Genomic DNA, 20301 nt, shown 5'->3' with positions numbered 1-20301 from the left:
TTTTTCATGACATTTGGACACTTTGAAGATATGGCAGGCGTGGTTCGCATTTTAATATACATAATATTTAACAAGGTATAATAGGTTAACTAGTTTTATTAAAAACTAGAGAGAAATTTATGAGTTCAGGTATTCTGTGTTCAATATTGAGTTTATATGGATACTTTGAACATGTATAAAGTGTAGTCAGCATTATATCATAATATTTAACAGTTATTTTGTTGAATTTATTAATAATTAATTGAACAGTTAGTGGCAGGTGTGAGTGCGTATACTTTGGGTATATTGCAAAGTTGAGGATTGGACAAGTTCGCGGATATACCCCTTGCTGTCGGCCCCCGACAGCATAGGCTAGTTTGTACAATGTATGCAATCCAATTTTTCCATCTTTTCAGAAAATGTGTTTGTCTGTTTTCTTCCCATCTTGGAAATATCATAAATGATATCAATCAAATCATCTACTGTAGAAATATCTGGTTATAACCACTTTTTACTTATGGCTTTCTTTGTTTCTTGCTACACTTAAAATCCAGTATAAATATCTGTCATTGTCAGACATTTCTCTAGTGGAGCGACACTTTTGAAGAGGAGTGAGAGAAGATCTATCCAAACTCTCTCCACAAAGCTGAACTAGATAACTTAACCCTCCATCCATCCATGCACTATACATCTTTCTTTGTAATTAGAAAAGAATCAAGTTTTAGTCAAAACTAATGATTATTCTCATAATTGATGACGCTTAACCTGATGATTATTTATCAAGTAATCATTTGGTCCATAAAATGTCCGAAAATATTGTTCTCAAATGTCTTGTTTTGTCCACAAACCGAAATTATTCAGTTTAAATGTTTTTTTTGTTATATGGAGCAAAGAAACATTCAACCGATTAATCTGTAATTATAAAAATGTCAATTAATAATTAATAATCGATTAATAGTTGCAGCCCTACTTTAATATTGCCATTTATTCTAGAATCATGTATCAAGCATTGCGATACTCAATATTTATTTTCTATGTATAAATATTGAAACATTCATATCAAAATATAGCGGCAGATATTTGAAACTTGAAAATGTGTAAATAATTAAAGAGAAAATATCTTATAAATGGGAACAAAACTCCCAACATTTCCAGTTTTTTGCAAATTTCCCCCTTCTGTATACTCACTGTGGTCATCCTATAATGAGATCCAGACTGAAGATGCCTTCTGTATTTGCCTTCCTCACATTTAGTAGGAGATGTTATTAAGTCCCACTAGACAGACAGAGATACAGAATGTCAGCATTAGCACATTAGCACATTAGAATTGGCACATCTCATCTGTTTAAGAGGAAGAAACTCTCAGAGATCAGCCATGTGGTCACACAGACTGAGAAGCGTTACTGGAATAATGTGTAGAACACTAATGTAGAGTAAGTTTCTTCTTCTTCCAGTAAGTATGCTGTTTTCGTCTGACTTCAAAGACTGTGTATCGTTGTCCCGCAGGTTTAATTTTGAAGAAGAGACGCCGACAACTAACTTCGATACATTCCCAGCAGCCATTCTAACAGTCTTCCAGGTGAAGTGTCACATTTATCATTGTGGTTTTTTTTTTGGTTTCCTGCTGCTCTGCTGTCGAAGTGCTCTCTGACTTCAGACTGTCTCCCCTCCTGCAGATTCTCACGGGAGAAGACTGGAACGCGGTCATGTACGATGGGATTGAATCACAGGGAGGCGTCCATAGGGGAATGTTCTCCTCTATTTACTTCATTGTTCTCACTCTCTTTGGAAACTGTATCCTGTCCATTTTCACAGATATTCAGTCCACTCTTGTGACTGTCAAACAGACCTGCTGTAAACAGTCCTTGGAAGATATGATTGATTAAAGCTATACTTACCTTTCTTGCATGTCTCACAGCACTTAGTAAAAATTTGAGCATGAACACCTCCGCCTCCCTCAGGGCGGAATGGCAGCGGCTATGCACATGCGCGATTCATTAGCAGCCTGGACACAGAGTTGTGAGATTGTCCTCGCTGCTTTGACTGTAGGCTTGGACTGCGGAGTTTCCTGTGCTTTGGGAGGGGATCCCGGCAACACACGCCGCTTGTTAAGCACAGCAACTGCAAAGTGATAAGTGCTTTAACGTAAGAGTCTCCTAACACCACAAAAAGTCGGCAGATTTAGCAACAAAGTTGCCACGTTGTTAACACTGCTCTGTCAGTGATCGGCCAGGCGCGCGACAGAAGACAGACAGAAAGCTCGGCAAATTATTTTATTCGGTTCGAATATTTTAATTGGTCATACTTTTATCATAATAATATGATAATGAAATAATGATGAGTTTCAAAACCTGGTGGGTTTATCTTACATTTTAGAGTGCCATACGCTTATTCGGAGCAGTTTAAGGTTACAAGAGAAAAGTGTAAAAATGCAAGAACAGTAAGTGTAGCTTTAATTGATTATTTTTATTTTGTGTCATGAATATGCCCAGCCCAAATGGGCTTACGAGACACCTTGATTTTAACATACAGACCAGCAGGCCAGAATATAACACTACGGACCCCCCTTAAGGTCAGGGTGGGAAATGTTATATAGTGAACTGTTGGATAACCTACTTGCAATAACACAAAAGTCCACTCTAAAAAAGTCCCACCCCGACCCTAGCGGTGCTCTGTAGAACACAAAAGAAGTGTGAAGTGTGACTCATTCTCAAATTCCCCTGATCAACACGATAACTATGCTTGATTTGAATATGTTATGGAATGAATTTTTTGTAGAATATAATTTTTTCTTTAAATTTAGCCTGTAATTTGTTTTCATGCTACCTGGTAAGTTGTTGGAAGACATTTACATTTACATTGTCATTGAAATGTTGATTCCCTGTTTATCAGTCATTTGAACTCAAATACAAATAACCAGACACTCTACTCAATGTCTTCCTGGCTATTGCTGTTGATAACCTTGCAAATGCCCAGGAGCTCACTAAGGTACTGTATTTCTTTATATCTTGATACATCATGGATTCAAAGGGATCTCAATATGGAGCAGCAGCACTGACTTTCTCATAGTAGCCATAATAATGGTCCTTCAATGACCCAACATTTTGTAACGTTATTTTAAATCTGGATTAGCCAGGATTACAAGAAAACTAAGTCGTTGTGACCAAATATGCCTAATTTTGTGGCAGCTTTTTCGTAAAGTTTTTACGAAATAGGTAGGCAGGTGCATAGGTAGGCGGGTATGTGAGTAGGTAGGTAACTAGGTAGGCAGGTACATGGGTAGGTAGGTAACTAGGTAGACAGGCAGGTAGGTAGATGGGCAGATACATAGGTAGGCAGGTACGTGGGTAGGTAGTTAGGTAGGCAAGTACATACCAGGTAGGTAGTAGGTAGTTAATATAAACAAAAGTGAGTGAGGGCGTTGTCAGCATATGAAAAATGTCAATTTAAAATATACTGAATTCATCAAAACAGCAGGTCATCTGTTTACGCTGAGATTCTGTTTCTGTAGTGCTGGGTCCAAAAAAATACACTCAATGATTAAAATTGACCTGCTATAAGAAGACATTCATGGAGAGAGTGCTTGCTGAGGAAACCTATTTCAGAATTTACCCAGCAACAACAAATACTATTTTCTGATTGGCTGATACATTGCTAATTCAAGACAGCTATATGAATGAGCTATGCAGAGCAATCTGCCTCCGCATCATTGATTCATAGATTACTAATTTATGTTCCGTAGTCTCAGAGCTCTGTTAATTTGTTGGAACTACACAACGTTTTGCTGACATGCATTTGAGTGAAGTGGCTATCCCAAACCTCTATGTCAGCGTAAAACACATCAGTTTTATTTATGCGCTTTGCACTTCATTAATGTCCAGAGTTTGATTTTTGATTTTGATTTTTTTTAATTGTTGGTGGTGATACCCAGCCCTAATGTGCATGCTATTTATTATTTTACTGACACTGTACAGGATGCAGAGGAGGAGGAAATCAATAAGAAACTCGCCCTTCAGAAGGCCAAGGAGGTAAAGGAGGTCAGCCCCGAGTCGGCCACGAACATTTCCATCACAGCGTGAGTTGACCTCTTCCAGTGTTTGTTTTTTCTTTCTTTAACCTCATCTCATACATGTGTACAATCACGGAAAGACACAACAGCTAACTTTAACCTTTAACCTTTAACCTAACTCACTAATCAAATCAAAGTATATATAAGCAGGCTAATTAAGCCTTACATGAGCACCATATACCACGTATTAACCATTGTATGAAGTGTCCCCACCTTTGACCACTCCTTCCAAAGGAGGCAGCATCTGAATTGAGACACAGCTCAAGTCCTTACAGTGGTTAATCCACAAAGTTACGTGTCACCAATTGTACTTACATGTTGATTGATATTTTAGTATCTGGTAGAGATGGGCACTTCCAATCAAAAATGCTATTCAAATATTCGAAAGAATTATTCGTCAAATATTTGAATATTTTAATTAAACTCCAGCATATGAGAGCCAGTGACAGGGTTTGAGATGCTTTCACAGACAGTGGTTAATTTCATCACTTCTGTGGGATCTACAGAATTTTTAGCTTAGAAGAGCAGCTTTAAGATGCATTCAGGAATCTCATGAATTTCCTTACTGCTGCAAACACACAGTACACTGACTCGCTGCTGCTTCCACCTTGTGATAATAGATGCCCCACATTTTAGGTAATCACTGGAATAGAAAGTAATATTATTAGTATCATTATTTTGATTATAAATCCAATTATTATAATCAATAATTGAATACTAATGCCCATCCCTAGTATTTGGCTGCTGGTGCCTTTTGTTTTTCCAACATAAAACAACAAATCTCATGTGATCGCACTCACACGTATGTTACTGTCACTGTGGCCATTTCCTGTCAATTTCCTCCCCGGTTCAGTCTCAGCTGTGTGTTTCTAAACTTGACTGCCTATCAAACTGAATTTGATGGGACAAACAGGATACAGAACCTTGTTGAATGGTGTGTTTGGCTGTTTTCCCTGACCAAGTACTGTATATGATGTCCCCACCTCTCCACCCCCCTCTCCCCGTTTTTGTTTTCGTTTGGTGCATGTACAGTTTTCTAACACGCAGTCGAGGTAACGCGCATTCTAGCAGCTCGTCCATCTGCAGCGTTAACTCACTGTGAGTTATTACCTCTCTTATGCAACTTTTGAATCCTCCCATTACTCTCCCCTCAGCCTTCCCTCCTTGCTGCTGCTGCTGCTAAAACCGCCACCCTGTCCTGCTGTCGTAATGTCAGTCATTCTTCAGTGTGAAGAACATGGCAGCTCTTCAGTGTTTATGAAGCTGCTTGTGTCTCAGTGTTTCCGCTCTCGACTTCTGCTCAATTTTATTATTATTTCTGTGTGATCCACAAGAATAACAAGTCAGTGATCGAGGTATTTGACATCCTCTAACACACCATATTGTAGCTAGTTGTTATAAGCAATATTTACATATGCAAAATGTCTTAATTCCAATTGGAATTTCACAATTCCATCATTAACGTGGATGCAAAATTAAATGATCAGATTGTGGCGTGCGTACACATGCATCAAGCATAAGCAGCTCACGTTTGTTTTGAGTGTTCAGTATGTTCACCTCTGTTGTTTTCCCTTCTCCCTCTCAGCAAAAACAGTTCTGTTTGTGTGTTTTTGTATAATTTTGCGTCTGTACTCAACTTTTCCTCCCCCTTCACTTTTTTTTATTATTTTCTTCCTGTCTGTGCTTCTGTCTGTAACTTGTTTGTTTTTGTAAGTTCCTTCTCTTCTTCTGTTTGTTTCAATGTTGCTCCCTTTATGTGTTTGTAGGAGTTATGTCTGCACCCCTGTCCATCACATCCTCAGGTAAACCCAACCGCCTCACATCAAGGTGGTGGATGTTGACGATGATAACATTCATTAAAAAAAACAAAAAAAAAACGTCCATACATAATTATGTTTTCATTATTTACATCCTTGAAACCAAGACCGCATGCAGAAGGTGTAAAATAAAGATGGACCTTCATCTTGGAAGGTCCAAGGATGATGGGACCTTCCTGATTGTCATGTTTGCAGGGAACAGATTGGCTCGTATGATAAAACTTAAAGAAAGCACATTTATGTGAAGAGGTGGCACACTTTTTAGTTCACACGGTGTCAGGTCATTGCATGAATTTAACCATTAAACAATGTGTTAAACCAGATGTGAAGGTGCTGCAAAGTGTGGTGATTGCCACATTTGTACTGTTGTGATTTAAGGTGATAATTGGTGAGAAAATATGAGTATGAATGATTAATTAATGTTATTAATTAATTATATTACAAATTTTCTATATCAAAACGGGGCACCACTCCTCTCAAAACGAGGAGAATGACAGTAGGAGGACCTTAAAGTGTCTCTCGACTATCAGTTATCACTAATTCATAATAAGCATATTAATATAGATTAGGATTAGATTTAATAAGGAAAGGTGTGAGGTCATAAACTGGCTTCTTTCAATTACCCTTATCACAAACAAGCAAACACAAAAGACAGAAACAGTACTTAACTTAGTATTAAAGCATTAAAATTGATTAATAATAACAAAAACAAACATCAATCCTCTAATCTAAAATAACTACTGATAACACCGTTGAATATGCATAAAAAGGGGCATGGATACGAGTGCAGAAATGTGTGTGCGTGTTTGTGTGTGTGGCTAAAGCAAAAGGGGGGTCGTGTCACTCTTTGGCAGCTGGTGACAGCGTGGGAAACAGGAAGTAAACAAAACAAAGCCAAAAGGTAAAACAAGAAGGAGGGGGAGAGAGAGGAAGTAGTGGAGGGGTCTCTGACGTGAGGGTTGTCACAGCGACACTCCTCCCACTTCCGGGTTACCAAAATGGTCTTTACGTCACGTAAAATGCCGTCACTCGCTATTACCGCGAGGCAACGCGAGATGGCGCTCGTGCTCAGATTTTGTCACTCAGCTCTTCTGTCTTTCACCAGCAGAGGCGCTGTGTAAAAGAGGAGAGTTGAAGAAGGAAATGGAGTCAGCGGTGACGCAGGAAATTTAAAGGAAGTGAGGTAGAAAGGGGAAGTGGCTAATCAGGAAACTTTGTAAATCACGCAGCTTATCCAGCGATGACCGACTTGCGGTTTTAACAGATTAACAGAACTTTCCCACTCACCACATGATCACGAGCTGTGTTGAGGGCACAGGGTGATCGAAATAACGCAGCGACAATCCACAGAGATAGAGGGAAAGCACGAAAACAGAGATGTATCTTGATCACACAGCGTCACTGGAGTTCATCCAGTTGGTCTGTAGTTTTACAGATCAAGCAAAATCTTTTATTGTAATCGGGCTGCCGCTTCGTGCGGAGCGAAAGACACAGAGAACAAATAAACAGTCAAACAGCTGTGCGGACGGCACCACGGTTTAACATCAGCGATATAGACCCTCAGTTAACTATACCATTCCAAGTTTATCTTACTGATATTATCTCAGGCAAATTACAGCTGTGTGTGAAACATGCACACGGTGATGTGGAAAGAAAAGAAAAACACACAAACAATAATAAACACAGTGAAACTATATTTTGCCCAAAAATGGGGCAGGAATAGACAAAGGAAGAATCTTCAAAACTCGGCCAGGAAGACTGTAGATCTTCAGGGGTGTGGCCTCTTCCTAAAAACACATACATCTGCTCACGCTGACAAGTAAGGTTGGAAGAGGATAAGGTGGAGTCTCTGTGCCTTATAAAGCTTCCCCTGGGGGGTACAACCCCCCAAGGATTCCCACCAATGGGTGAACGGCTGTCTGTCCTTGATCTCATATGCTGCAATGGCTTGTGGGGAATGAGTCCATCACAGACTGGCCCCCCCATGGTGGCATGGGGTCTTCCTTTGTCTTCACCATGTGGTTTCTGAGGCCTTTACGACCACCATTTTCGGTCCAGGCCGCATTTAGGCTTCCAAAATGCAGTGAGGCCTCATAGTCCACTCATGCTGGGCCCAACAGTACATTAGCCTGCTCCACACAGTTTCCCTGCATACAATTGTTTGCCTCTTTTTTGCTGCTTTGTGCATGTGATCTCTCCATTCCTTTAAAATAATGCGTCCCCAAAATCTGGGTTTTGGATTCCACAAACAAATTTGCTGAATTCTCCCAACCAAGTTCATTTTTGTTTGTATACTGTTACGTTTCCCGTAAGGGGAAAAGAAGATGTATTACAGAGGACCCGAATGCAGACTGGACAAGGTAAGTATATAAAAAACCAGTGTTTATTTAGCCTGAGTTTACAGGAAGCTAGCAAGCACGTAAGTATCGACAACGAGAGAGAACGTGAATAGCTAGCGGGAGGGGGAAGGGAAATGTCAGCGATTCCACAAGGGCAACAGTTCATCAGAGGGGGTTCCACAGAACGAACTCACTCGAGATGGAGAGACGAGGAGAACAGGAATCCAGCTGAGGAGGTTGCGGGTGGAATGGCGGAGGTTTCCGCTGACGAGGAGGTGAAGCCGTGAGGAGACAAGAGGAGGAAGTGATTCCAGAGGTAGGTAGAATCCACTGGAGCCTCATGTCTTCTCGGCCACAGGAGACGTGGTGACCTAGGTGGAACAAGTCGTGAGTATTCTTTGCAGAGTCAAGTTTCTAGCAGCGAAGTAAGAGAGACCGTTACCAGCTAAGCGAAACAATGAACTGACACCGGTGATCCGCGAAGCCCCGCCTTATGAATCCTCCTGATTGCCGATCAGGAACAGCTGAGGAAGAGCTGCGCAGGTGTAAACGATCACCGGTGTCATCAGGAAAGTAGGTCCGCCACGCCTCCTGCGGAAGAGAAAAAGAAGACCAGGAGCAGCAGGGAAAACAGAGAACTTGTGGAATGTGAGTGTGTGGATTGTGACAGTACCTCCCCCTCAACGGGCGCCACCTGGCGCCAAGACAGGAGCCTCCGGATGATCGCGGTGGAAGTCCTGGAGTAGTGTCTGGTCAAGGATGAAGCGCCGGGGAATCCATGACCTCTCCTCTGGGCCATAACCCTCCCAATCCACCAAATATTTGTAGCCACGACCACGCCGTCGGATGTTGGAGGAGGGTGGGACGAGTTCGGACTCCACCACCGGTTTAAGGAGGGAAACATGGCACGTGGGGTGGATATTGAGTGACCGGGGGAGCTTCAGGCGGACAGCGGTGGGGTTGATGACCCGATCGACAGGGAAAAGCAGATGAACCTAGGTGCCAACTTGCGTGACTCAACTTGGAGTGGGAGGTCCATTGTGGAGAGCCATACTCTTTGGCCAGGTTGGTATGTGGGGGCAGGAATTTGATGGCGGTTGGCCTGTTTCTGGGTCTGTAGGGAGGTTCTCTGGAGAGCTGACCGTACCTGCTGCCATACCGTCTGACATCGCTCGAGGTTGGCCTGCACCGAGGGGACAGCTACCTCCCTCTCCTGGAACTCAAACAGGGGGGGTTGGATAACCGAGGGAGGCCATACAGGGCGAGAGACCAGTGGAAGCAGAGATGAGAAAGTTGTGTGCATACTCAATCCAGGGAAGGAAGAGGCTCCACTCAGATGGATGGCGAGCGGATACACAGCGGAGCGCCACTTCCATACTCTGGTTTGAGTGTTCTGTTTGGCCGTTGGATTGTGGGTGGTACCCTGAAGACAGGCTGGCAGAGGCCCCTAGTGCTGAGCAGGATGCTCTCCAAACTTGTGACATGAACTGGGGCCCCCGGTCCGACACAATGTCTGTGGGGAAGCCGTGCAGGCGGAACACATGATGGACGAGGAGGTCGGTGGTTTCCAAGGCAGAAGGGAGCTTCTGGAGAGGGACGTAATGGACAGACTTAGAGAAACGATCGACAATCGTTAGGACAGTGGTGTTGTTGAAAGATGGAGGAAGACCAGTGACGAAATCAACCGATATGTGGGACCCGGGGCGATGAGGAATGGAGAGGGGATTCAGGAGACCAGCAGGAGGGCGGTTGGAAGACTTCCCACGGGAACAGACGGGGCAGGCGGAGACGAAGGTGGCAGCATCAAGAGCCATGGTGGGCCACCAAAACCGCTGTTTGAGAAAGTAGAGGGTACAGGCGGTCCCAGGGTGACACGTGAGTTTAGAGGAGTGGCACCACTGGAGGACCTCGGAGCGTATGGCAGTGGGGACGAACAGGCAGTTGGGGGGTCCGCCACCAGGGTCCGGTTTTGTCTGCTGGGCTTGACGTACCCTCGTCTCCACAGGCCAGTAAGCCGCACCCAGGATGCAGGAAGGGGGAAGAATGGGTCCAGTCTCCTGCTCGGGAGGGTCTGGATCGTAGAGGCGGGAGAGAGCATCAGGTTTCACGTTGCGGGAGCCAGGGCGGAAGGTGAGGGTGAACTTGAACCAGCCCAGGAAGAGGGCCCACCAGGCTTGTCTGGAGTTCAACCTCTTTGCGTCTTGTATATAGGCCAGATTCTTATGGTCGGTCCAAACGATGAAGGGTTGGGCGGTCCCCTCAAGCCAGTGCCTCCACTCCTGGAGGGCCAGTACGACTGCCAGGAGTTCCTTGTTGCCGACGTCGTAGTTTTTCTCCGCTGGAGAGAGGCGACGACTGAAGAAGGCACAAGAATGTAGTTTCTGGTCGTCATGGCTCCGTTGGGAGAGGACCGCCCCGACCCCAGTGTCCGACACGTCGACCTCCACAATGAACTGAAGTTCTGGATCAGGGTGGGTGAGGATGGGAGCAGAAGTGAACAAGTCCTTGAGTAGGAGGAAGGCGGCTTCAGCTTCTTTGGACCAGGAGAAAACCTGTTTGGGAGAGGTAAGTTTAGTCATGGGTGAGAATGCGGCTGTAATTTTTAATAAAATGCCTGTAAAAATTGGCAAAGCCCAGGAAGCGCTGGAGTTGCTTCCTGGTAGAGGGAGTAGGCCATTCTTTTACTGCCGAGATCTTGCTGGGATCGGGAGAGAGACAACCTTGTTCGACGATGAACCCCAGGAAAGGGACGGACTTTGTGGAAACCACATTTTTCAGCTTTGACGAAAAGCTTATTCTCCAAGAGTCGTTGGAGAACCAGCCGAACATGTTGAACGTGTTCTTCTTCAGTTTCTGAGAATATTAAGATGTCATCTAAGTATACAAACAGGAATCTGTCCAACATGTTGCGCAAAATGTCATTAATGAGGTTTTGGAACACAGCCGGGGTGTTGGTGAGGCCGAAAGGCATGACCAAATACTCAAAGTGCCCAATGGGCGTATTAAAGGCAATCTTCCACTCATCCCCGTCCTTGATTCGGACAAGGTGGTAGGCGTTACGTAAGTCCAGCTTGGAAAAAATCCGTGCCTTGCTAAAGGGCTAAAGGCAGCGTCCATGAGGGGTAACAAGTAACGGTTCTTAATTGTAATGTCATTAAAGCCTCTGTAGTCGATACATGTCGATACCTGCCGTCCTTCTTCTCCACAAATCCCGCCCCACCGGGAGAAGAGGCGGGGCGGATGAGACCAGTCGCCAACGACTGGTTAATGTATTCCTCCATGCTCCTCCGTTCGGTCCGAGATAGATTATAAAGCCTTCTGGAGGGCAGATTGGCACCAGGAAGTAGGTCGATGGCGCAGTCATATGGACGATGGGGAGGTAAGGAGAGTGCGAGGCCCTTGGAGAACACCTCTGCGAGGTTGTGGTAGGTCTCTGGAACGTCGGTGAGGTTAGGGGGTTCAGGAATGGGGTCCGGCTTGCTTGTCTGGGAGGGTTGAGCGGATCGGAGGCAGCGGGAATGACAACTCACGCTCCAACTGGATAGTTGACTCGTGGACCAGTTGAACGACGGGTTGTGTAGAGCCAGCCAAGGAAGACCCAGGACGTTTGTGGCAGAAGAAGCAGGAATCAGGTAGAGTTGGATCTCCTCCTGATGATTGCCGGATAAGGTGAGAGTGAGGGGTATTGTGTGGTGTGTGACCTCTGCCAGGCGGTTGCCGTTAAGGTCGGAGATCGTCTTAGGAAGAGGAAGTGGAACAACGGGATACTAGTACGTTCAGCAAACTGAATGTTTACTATAAAGTTGTCGTCTGCTCCAGAGTCGACCAGGCAGGAGGAATAGTCTTCTGCTCCCAACGGAGCCGACCTGACAGAGTCACACGAGAAGGTGCAGGAACGGAAACGGCCCTGCTCACCAGCACTCCTGCATGAGCTGATGAGCTTAGTCTTTTGGGCGGTTTGGGCAGGAAGCAAGGAGATGACCAGACTGTCCACAAAAGATGCAGGAACCTGACTTGAGTCGTCATTGTCTCTCGAAGGAGGATAGACGAGTCCGACCCAGCTCCATCGGTTCCGTGTCGCTGGGAGCATGAGTGGAAGGTGGGATTGGCGTTGGGGAGCTAAGTGGCAAACGTGAATAATCAATCGAGTGCGGAGGTGGCATACGTCGTCTCTCAACCTACAGTCAAGTCTGATAGCGAGTTCGATTAAATTTTTGAGGCTAGTCGTAGCATCTCGTGTGGCTAACTCGTCCTTTAACTCGTCGTTCAAGCTTCTTAAAAATATAGCACGTAAAGCGGTGTCATTCCAAACGCTCTCAGCGGCACAAATGTGGAAGTTAATGGAATGATCAGCAACAGATGAGTTACCCTGTTTTAGTGCTAGGAGCTGGTTAGCGATGTCATTACTTTGGAAAGTATGGTCAAAAATTCTACCTTACTCAGTGGCGAAACTGGAGAACGAAGTAGGACGAGTGAGAGGGTTACGAAAAAATGCCGCTGCCCATTGTGCCGCTCTCCCGGAGAGTAAATTTATCACAAAGGCGATTTTAGCATTATCAGAGGGATAAGTATTAGGCTGTAGATCGAAAACTAGCGAGCACTGGAACAAAAAACTTGCACATTTGTTCAATTCACCAGAAAAATCGCTCGGGAGTAGGAACAAATGGTTCACGGGACGGCAAAACGGGGGGTGAAGCAAGGGAAACCGGGTTAGCAGGTATCGGTGGTGGAGCAGGAGCGGTGGGAGACGAGTGGAGTAGCATGCCGACTTTAACTGCTATGTTTTGTAGCGACGCTGCTATCTCAGCCAGATGTACCTCGTGGCAGCTTATTGCTTCACCGTGTGTGGTGAGCGCCTGATTAAACACATCATTGTCTGCCGGGTCCATGTTGGTGTCAGTTCCTAATGTTACGTTTCCCGTTAGAGGGAAACGAAGATGTTTTACAGAGGACCCGAATGCAGACAGGACAAGGTAAGTATATAAAAAAACCAGTGTTTATTTAGCCTGAGTTTACAGGAAGCTAGCAAGCACGTAAGTATCGACAACGAGAGAGAACGTTAATAGCTAGCGGGAGGGGGAAGGGATATGTCAGCGATTCCACAGGGGCAACAGTTCATCAGATGGGGGTTCCACAGAACGAACTCACTCGAGAAGGAGAGACGAGGAGAACAGGAAGCCAGCTGAGGAGGTTGCGGGTGGAATGGCGGAGGTTTCCGCTAACGAAGAGGTGAAGCCGTGAGGAGACAAGAGGAGGAAGTGATTCCGGAGGTAGGTAGAATCCACTGGAGCCTTGTGTCTTCTCGGCCACAGGAGACGTGGTGACCTAGGTGGAACAAGTCGTGAGTATTCTTTGCAGAGTCAAGATTCTAGCAGCGAAGTAAGAGAGACTGTTACCAGCTAAGCGAAACAACGAACTGACACCGGTGATCCGCGAAGCCCTGCCTTATGAATCCTCCTGATTGCCGATTAGGAACAGCTGAGGAGGAGCTGCGCAGGTGTAGACGATCACCGGTGTCATCAGGAAAGTAGGTCAGCCACGCCTCCTGTGGAAGAGAAAAAGAAGACCAGGAGCAGCAGGGAAAACAAACAGAGAACTTGTGGAATGTGAGTGTGTGGATTGTGACATATACTGTACGTTGAAAATTACAATGTTTTTTTTTGGAATTCACTTACTTCTCTTGGTAATTATTGCACAATTTGATTTAAATTTAGGTCAGTGTTCGCTTTGTTTTTTTGTAAAGTGGGTCCCCCTATGTAGAAACTGTGGGAAATACTACTTTGACCACCAAAACCTGTTGTTAGTTCCACTCCAACCTGTTTGCACTGATCTCAAATCATTAGCACAGTGTTGCTGTTGTCTCTGTCCGCCACAAAACAATTCTGTACTGAGAAACGCAGGCCTAGTAAGTGCTGTATGAACTAATTTGACAATATTTGAATGTAACAGGGATTTATTTATATTTAAAAGTTATGCACTGCAGTTTTAATTCAAAACTATTTTGACTTGGAACACTGTATCCATTGTTAATTATTCTATCCTTTGTTAGAAAGGCTACATTATAATGCAAACATCAAAGTTGAGCGTTCTTACATAAAGATAGTTTAAGAACTGATCTGATCTGTGTGGTTTTTCTGCCCATCCCATAGTAAAGAGCAGCAGAAATCGGTGAAGACGATATCGGTGTGGGAGCAGCGGGCAAACCAATTGAGGAGGCAGAACTGGACGAGCTGTGAGGCTCTGTACAGCGAGCTGGAGCCCGAGGAGCGTCTGCGGATCTCCTCTGCTCTCCACATCCGGCCCGACATGAAGACCCACCACGACCGTCCTCTGCTCGTCGAGCCCCACCACCATGCACCCTGTGTGCTTGAAGAGGCCGATAATGCCGCGGACCCTCCTGCGCCTCACCACCGCCGCCACCACCACCACCACCACCGTCACAGAGACAGGGACCGGACCAGGTCCAAGGAGGAGACAAATGATAATGGTGTGAGTGATGGAAGGCACCACGTCCATCACAGCCACTCCAAGGACCACAACGACAGCCGCAACAAAGAGGGGAAGAGCGAGAGGTCCCACAGCCAAGAGGGAGGTAAGAAGCATCACCATCAGAGCTCAGTGGATGAGAGCGGAGGAGGCGGAGTCACAAACGAGAGAGCGCACCGCCATCATCACTCACATCGGTCCAGAGGCGGCAACGGGACAGTGAGTAGCGGAGGCAAGGGGGAGAGGAGATCCCGTCACAAAGAAGGGCGGTCTTGTAACAGGGATGGAGACAGAAGTTCCAGAGGAGAGCGTGGTGCTAATAGAGAGAAGAGGAGACAACTGAGTCATGGCTCCAGGGGACAGTCCAGAGTGGAGGGGGAGGAGTCTTACGACAAAGAGAAGACCCAAAGTCACAGGTAGAATTCAACACTACTGCACCAGGTTGTGATTTCATGATGATTACAGATTCATTCTCTCAGACAACTTTTCACAGATGTTGATGATGAAGTTTGAACAAAGAATAATTATTAGTTTTATTTATAGTTAAGATGAGAAAGTTTGCACAGATTATATTTAGACATTAGAGATTTGGATTTGTCCACAGCTGTCTTTACGCGTTTACGTGTCAAGGTTAAGGATCTGCTGCCTTCATCTGTTACATTTGAAAACTAAATAGAGTAAATCTCTGCAGTTACAAGCTCTATGTGGATTATCTTTGTATCAAAATAAAGACACTTGTGAGATTCCACCAGAGGTGTAAGTTTCAGTGTAGATGCCACTGTGTCAGAGTAAATGTACATAGAACACAGCATAAATAAAGGATATTTTTCTCTCGCCTAAAAAAACATTGCATTTTAAAAAAAATATCACCTTTAAAATATGCAGTAGGAGCTTAAAAACACATGGAGGTCATGTAACAACATATGGACATGAGGTGTCTCATGACAAATTCTATGTTGCTAAAGTGCAGCGGAGTGAAATTACAGAGGTTTTAGTAAAGAGATGTCTGGGCGTTCTCTCTTTTGGCACAGTTTGGCACCATCTGTGCCATTTGAGATTTCTTAGGTACCAAATTATTAAAATTCATTTCATTTTATTGACATGTTACTATTGGTCTAAAAATAACTTGTTTAAAAAAAAAAAAAAAAAAAAAGTATGATCACCTGCCATGGTATAAGCATGAAATATTATACTGTATTGATTAATCTGTAAGGTGCTGCCTCCGTTGTAGGGACCGGTGTGGTGACTCCGATGGAGAGTCGCTGGCCATCTCTCCACAGCAGGGCTCTGCGGGCAGGAACTGGCCTCTTGACCGAGCCGAAGACTCAGACAACCAGCGAAACGTCAGACAAACCAGGCAGACATCCAACCAGCTTCCTCCTGTGACTGTCACCTCCCCGCCTGGAGAGACCACACTCATACGTCAACGTCAGTATCACATGATATAAACATAAAAAAAAAGATACACACACTGTGTGGCATGGGTCATTTTCTTGAAAGAACAAAAATTTACATGAAAACGTAATCCTCACAGTTCAGATTTAACAGGCAGTATTTATTTTGAAGGCAGAGTTCAAACCAGGAAGTCAGACCACGTGGCGAACAAATCCGACAAAGAGGCGACAGGCAGGGATCAAACCAGGAAATTGGTCCATGAGGCAAACAAATACAAAAGGGGCAGGCAAAATGGGAAGGTCCACAGGTCAGAAGCAGGTTCAGGTAATATCAAAAGCAGAGAGAAAATTACACTTGACTACTAGGGATGAAGCTAGACAATCTGGCAGAGAGCAAGGGGAAATGGGCCAGTATATATGGGAGCAGAATGATTAGCTGATGAGGGACAGGCGTGTGAAAGCGGTTGAGCAGATCAGGTGACTAGGAGTGGCAGGAGGAGGGAGTGACAGAGTCTGAAATGACATGAGAGTTTATGATCACAACAGACAATGAAAATGTTATTATTCAGATGAAACTATGAAAATCCCAGTTTCAACACACTTTAACTTTTGTAATTACATGTTACATTACGTCACAATCTTTTTCACTCCATTGGGTGAAGGGAATGGCATGAACCTCATGTTTTGTTACGCAGACTTCAAATCTTTTCATATATATTTTTTGTGTTTACAATGTATGTTATCTCTAAACAGTATAATATGAAAAGTGATGTCTGTTTGAGTTTGTGATTTAAAGCCACTGTTCCATATCTGAAATCATTGCTGCAACTGAATCTGGGATACTTCTCAAAATAATGTCACATACACCTCTACACTATATGTCATTTGTGAATTTACATCTGTATATTTGTTATGAATTTGACTGGTTTTGTCTGATATCTGTCTTCCCAGTAAACAGTATTGACTGTGAGGCCATGCCCATGAGCGAGAAGACCCTGGAGGATCTTGGTCAAATTGGACCCAAACCCATCCTGCCTTACAGTTCCATGTTCATCTTTGGACAGACCAATCCGTGAGTCTCCTCAACCTCCTCCTTTTATCTCTAATTACATTTTGACTAGGGCTGTCAAAATTACTGCGTTAATGCAGGATGATTAAATTGTGGAATCAACGCAAAATTATTATTTTTTAAAACATTAACGCACATTCTCACTTTCATCGCACCACGGACAGACACGCAGCTTGTGAACAGGCAAGGCAGGGCAACTGCTTGGCCAACAGGGGCACTCAGAGCCTGAGGGCTGTTTTTACAGAAATGTATAAAAATCGTGCAGTGACCAGCTGCATCCCCGTCCCCCGTAAACAACAATGGGTGATTTGCAATGACATCTCAGTAGGAAACCTCCCAAAAGGGGCCCCACGTCAATCTCACCTCACGTTAACTTGTGTGAAGTTATCTTTCTGCAAGTTGGAAACATGGATGTATATGAACTGGACAGAGCACCGCCCCCTCTGCCTTGAAAACAATTTTTACATGGTCGCCAATGTGGGTACTCCAACAAAAAATCTGATGTAAATCCCATATAAACAGGTTGAATGAAAGGATCAGGAGTTATAAAACTACTTTTAACATGTTGTTATTGTTCCTAATAATAATTATACAATTATATATATATATAAGGGAAATCGGGCAAAAACAACATGATTCCTGTAGCAACATATAAACTAATAGCCACGGTTAATTAAATAAACCATTTTTATTGATCGTTTTAATCTTTAACTACGTCAATGTACTTTTCAGATTACTGTATTCACTTCACTGTCGTTGGTTATGCATTTATTTACAAATCCATGGTTTAAAGCCGGAGAAAACGTGATGGCGGTTTTCATGAAATCCGCTAGCGCACGTCATTAGCGTACTCCCATCATGCCATCATGGGAAGTGAAAAACTTTTTGGGCATTTGTGCTGGGTGAGCAGCATGGATGTATTATATGAACTGGATAGAGCACCGCCCATTTGGCCGCATTCATTCCTATGAAGCTGCTCACCCAGTGCATATATTTTTACATGTGAATCCAAAATGGCCGCACCTAACGTTTGTTTTTTTCTCTGTCACAGTTGTTTGAGAGGGTTCATACCACAATGCCAGTAAATGTGCTTAAATCGAGGTGTTACCAAAGGCAGCCTACCTGCCGCTATCGGTTTTGGTATCCGGCTCAGCAGGTCCCATTCCAGATTTTTTTGTGCCGTCTTATCGCTGGGAATCTGTCCAGTTGTTGTGGGCCTGGTGTCAGGAATAATCCAGGCTGTGGCCTAAGCTGCCCCGACAGGTGTTTTCTCAGCTGTCAGTAGCTGATTAGAGCAGGCTAGGCTGCTGGTGTCCGATAGCTGTAGGTGGATATGTCCCGTACTGCTGCTGATCAGGAGATCTGCCGTAACATCAGAGCCTGTTTTGCCGCTGACAACTATAGTCACTGCAGAGGGAGTCTGCCAGCCGCTTGCCACTGGAACCTGCTTAGCCGCTGGTTTCTGCTAAGCTGTACGCCGCCCGCCACCAGAGCCTGTTAGCCGCAGGCAGTTAGCTGCCGGAGCTAGCTAGCCGCAGGCAGCTAACTACCAGAGCCTGTTTGTACCCCCCTCGTTAAAGCTCACATAGAGTGGTCCTGTTGCACATATATGTTAGATATGTTAATTATCAAAACATTGTTTTGATATTGAGGAGCAGTGCATCCACCGTTCCAGAGGGGGGAGCAGTGCTTCTGAGAGCGGGTGTGCTGAATATACTGGCCAATCACAAGACTTCTGGGTGGGAGAGTTGAGTCTCAGGTCTCGTGGCTGGGAAACACCGTCAGAAAAGAGGATTTCTATCGGCTTGTTTACAGCAACTACAAGGTTTTTGACCATAAAAAGTAGACCTCCATAACTAACATATATGTGCAACAGGACCACTCTAGTTCCGCTTTAATGAACATTTTATCACAGCAGGGCACTTGTTTGATTATTTAAATCGTGATTTTAAAAACACTGTTTTAAATAACAATCCTAACTGAAGTAAGCCGTCCCCCTGTTGATTGCGCTTTTAATTTTGAACATGTGTTTATTTCTGAGGTCTGTAGTGCATTAAAAAAAGTGGATCCCAAAAATCAGCTGGTCCTGATAGTTTGGATCCATTTTTTCTAAAGCTGGCTGCTGATTTAATTGCTGAGCCTCTGACTTGTATTTTTAACTTAAGCCTCAGCAGAAACAAACTTCCTAAAATTTGGTAAAATTTAGTCCTCCCACTGCTTAAAGGAGGCGAACCCTCAAACGTGAACAGTTATAGACTTATTTCCAAATTATGTATTCTGGCGAAAGAGGCGTTGGACTCAAAAAGGTTTTGTGTTGCCCTGTTCATTGACCTGTCCAAGGCATTTGACTCTGTGGATCACAATATCTTGCTAGATATTCTCATCAAAAATGACATCTCCACACAAGCTACTACTTGGTTTAAAGATTATTTGGCAAATAGGACACAATGTGTTCAGATGGCTGGAACTAGTTCCACCTTCCACCTGAGGTTCCAAAAGGTGTACCTCAAGGCTCAGTCCTAGGACCCATTTTGTTTACAATTTACATTAACGATCTGTGTGCAAACTTGCCTAATGCCTCACACCATTTTTATGCTGATGATACCGTCATTTACTGCTTTTCACATTCAATTGCACAAGCATTTACATTTCTGCAATTAGCCTTTGATACAGTGCAGACTAATCTGGAGAAATTGAAACTGGTCTTAAATGCTGAAAAATCAAAAAATAATACTTATTTCAAACTCATCTGTTCCCATGGAAGAGCTCTTGAGCTGGTGATCAGTTATAAATATCTGGGATTTGTTATTGATGGGGAGCTATCTTTCAAAGTGCATGTTAGAAATCTGGTTTCTAAATTGAGTGTGAAGCTCGGCTTCTTCTATAGAAAAGTATTGTTTCTCCCTCAGAGCTAGGAAGCTCCTGATATCAGCAACGTTCTTTCCGCTACTTGACTATGGTGATGTTGTGTACATGTGTGCCTCTAACAGCTGTTAGCAATTTTGCTCTGTGGTTCATCACTGGCTGTAGTCGCTTTACCCATGTGAACTGTATGCAAAAGCTTCCATGTCTTCCCTGTCTGTAAGACGCTACACACATTGGATGACTCTGGTCTATAAGGCTCTTCTTGGCTTGGTTCCTGCTTATT

The 20301-nt window shown here is 44.2% G+C and overlaps 1 protein-coding gene across 1 annotated transcript in view; it reads left to right on the top strand.

The window, feature by feature from the left end:
- cacna1ba (calcium channel, voltage-dependent, N type, alpha 1B subunit, a) overlaps window positions 1-20301 on the top strand; it is a gene marked incomplete at both ends in the record, with an annotated part of 225712 nt that overhangs the window by 128927 nt on the left and 76484 nt on the right. Inside the window, 9 exons of the mRNA XM_083887152.1 lie at window positions 1486-1558; window positions 1656-1773; window positions 2900-2967; window positions 3954-4054; window positions 5081-5146; window positions 5815-5850; window positions 14354-15106; window positions 15922-16122; window positions 17043-17156. Of these exons, the coding sequence (XP_083743278.1) occupies window positions 1486-1558; window positions 1656-1773; window positions 2900-2967; window positions 3954-4054; window positions 5081-5146; window positions 5815-5850; window positions 14354-15106; window positions 15922-16122; window positions 17043-17156 (1530 nt within the window). The remainder of the gene's footprint in view (window positions 1-1485; window positions 1559-1655; window positions 1774-2899; window positions 2968-3953; window positions 4055-5080; window positions 5147-5814; window positions 5851-14353; window positions 15107-15921; window positions 16123-17042; window positions 17157-20301) is intronic.

This window comes from Microchirus variegatus (assembly GCF_963457635.1).
Source record: "Microchirus variegatus genome assembly, chromosome: 3".
NCBI classification, from domain to species: domain Eukaryota; kingdom Metazoa; phylum Chordata; class Actinopteri; order Pleuronectiformes; family Soleidae; genus Microchirus; species Microchirus variegatus.
This window is presented reverse-complemented; position numbering and strand designations above follow the sequence as displayed.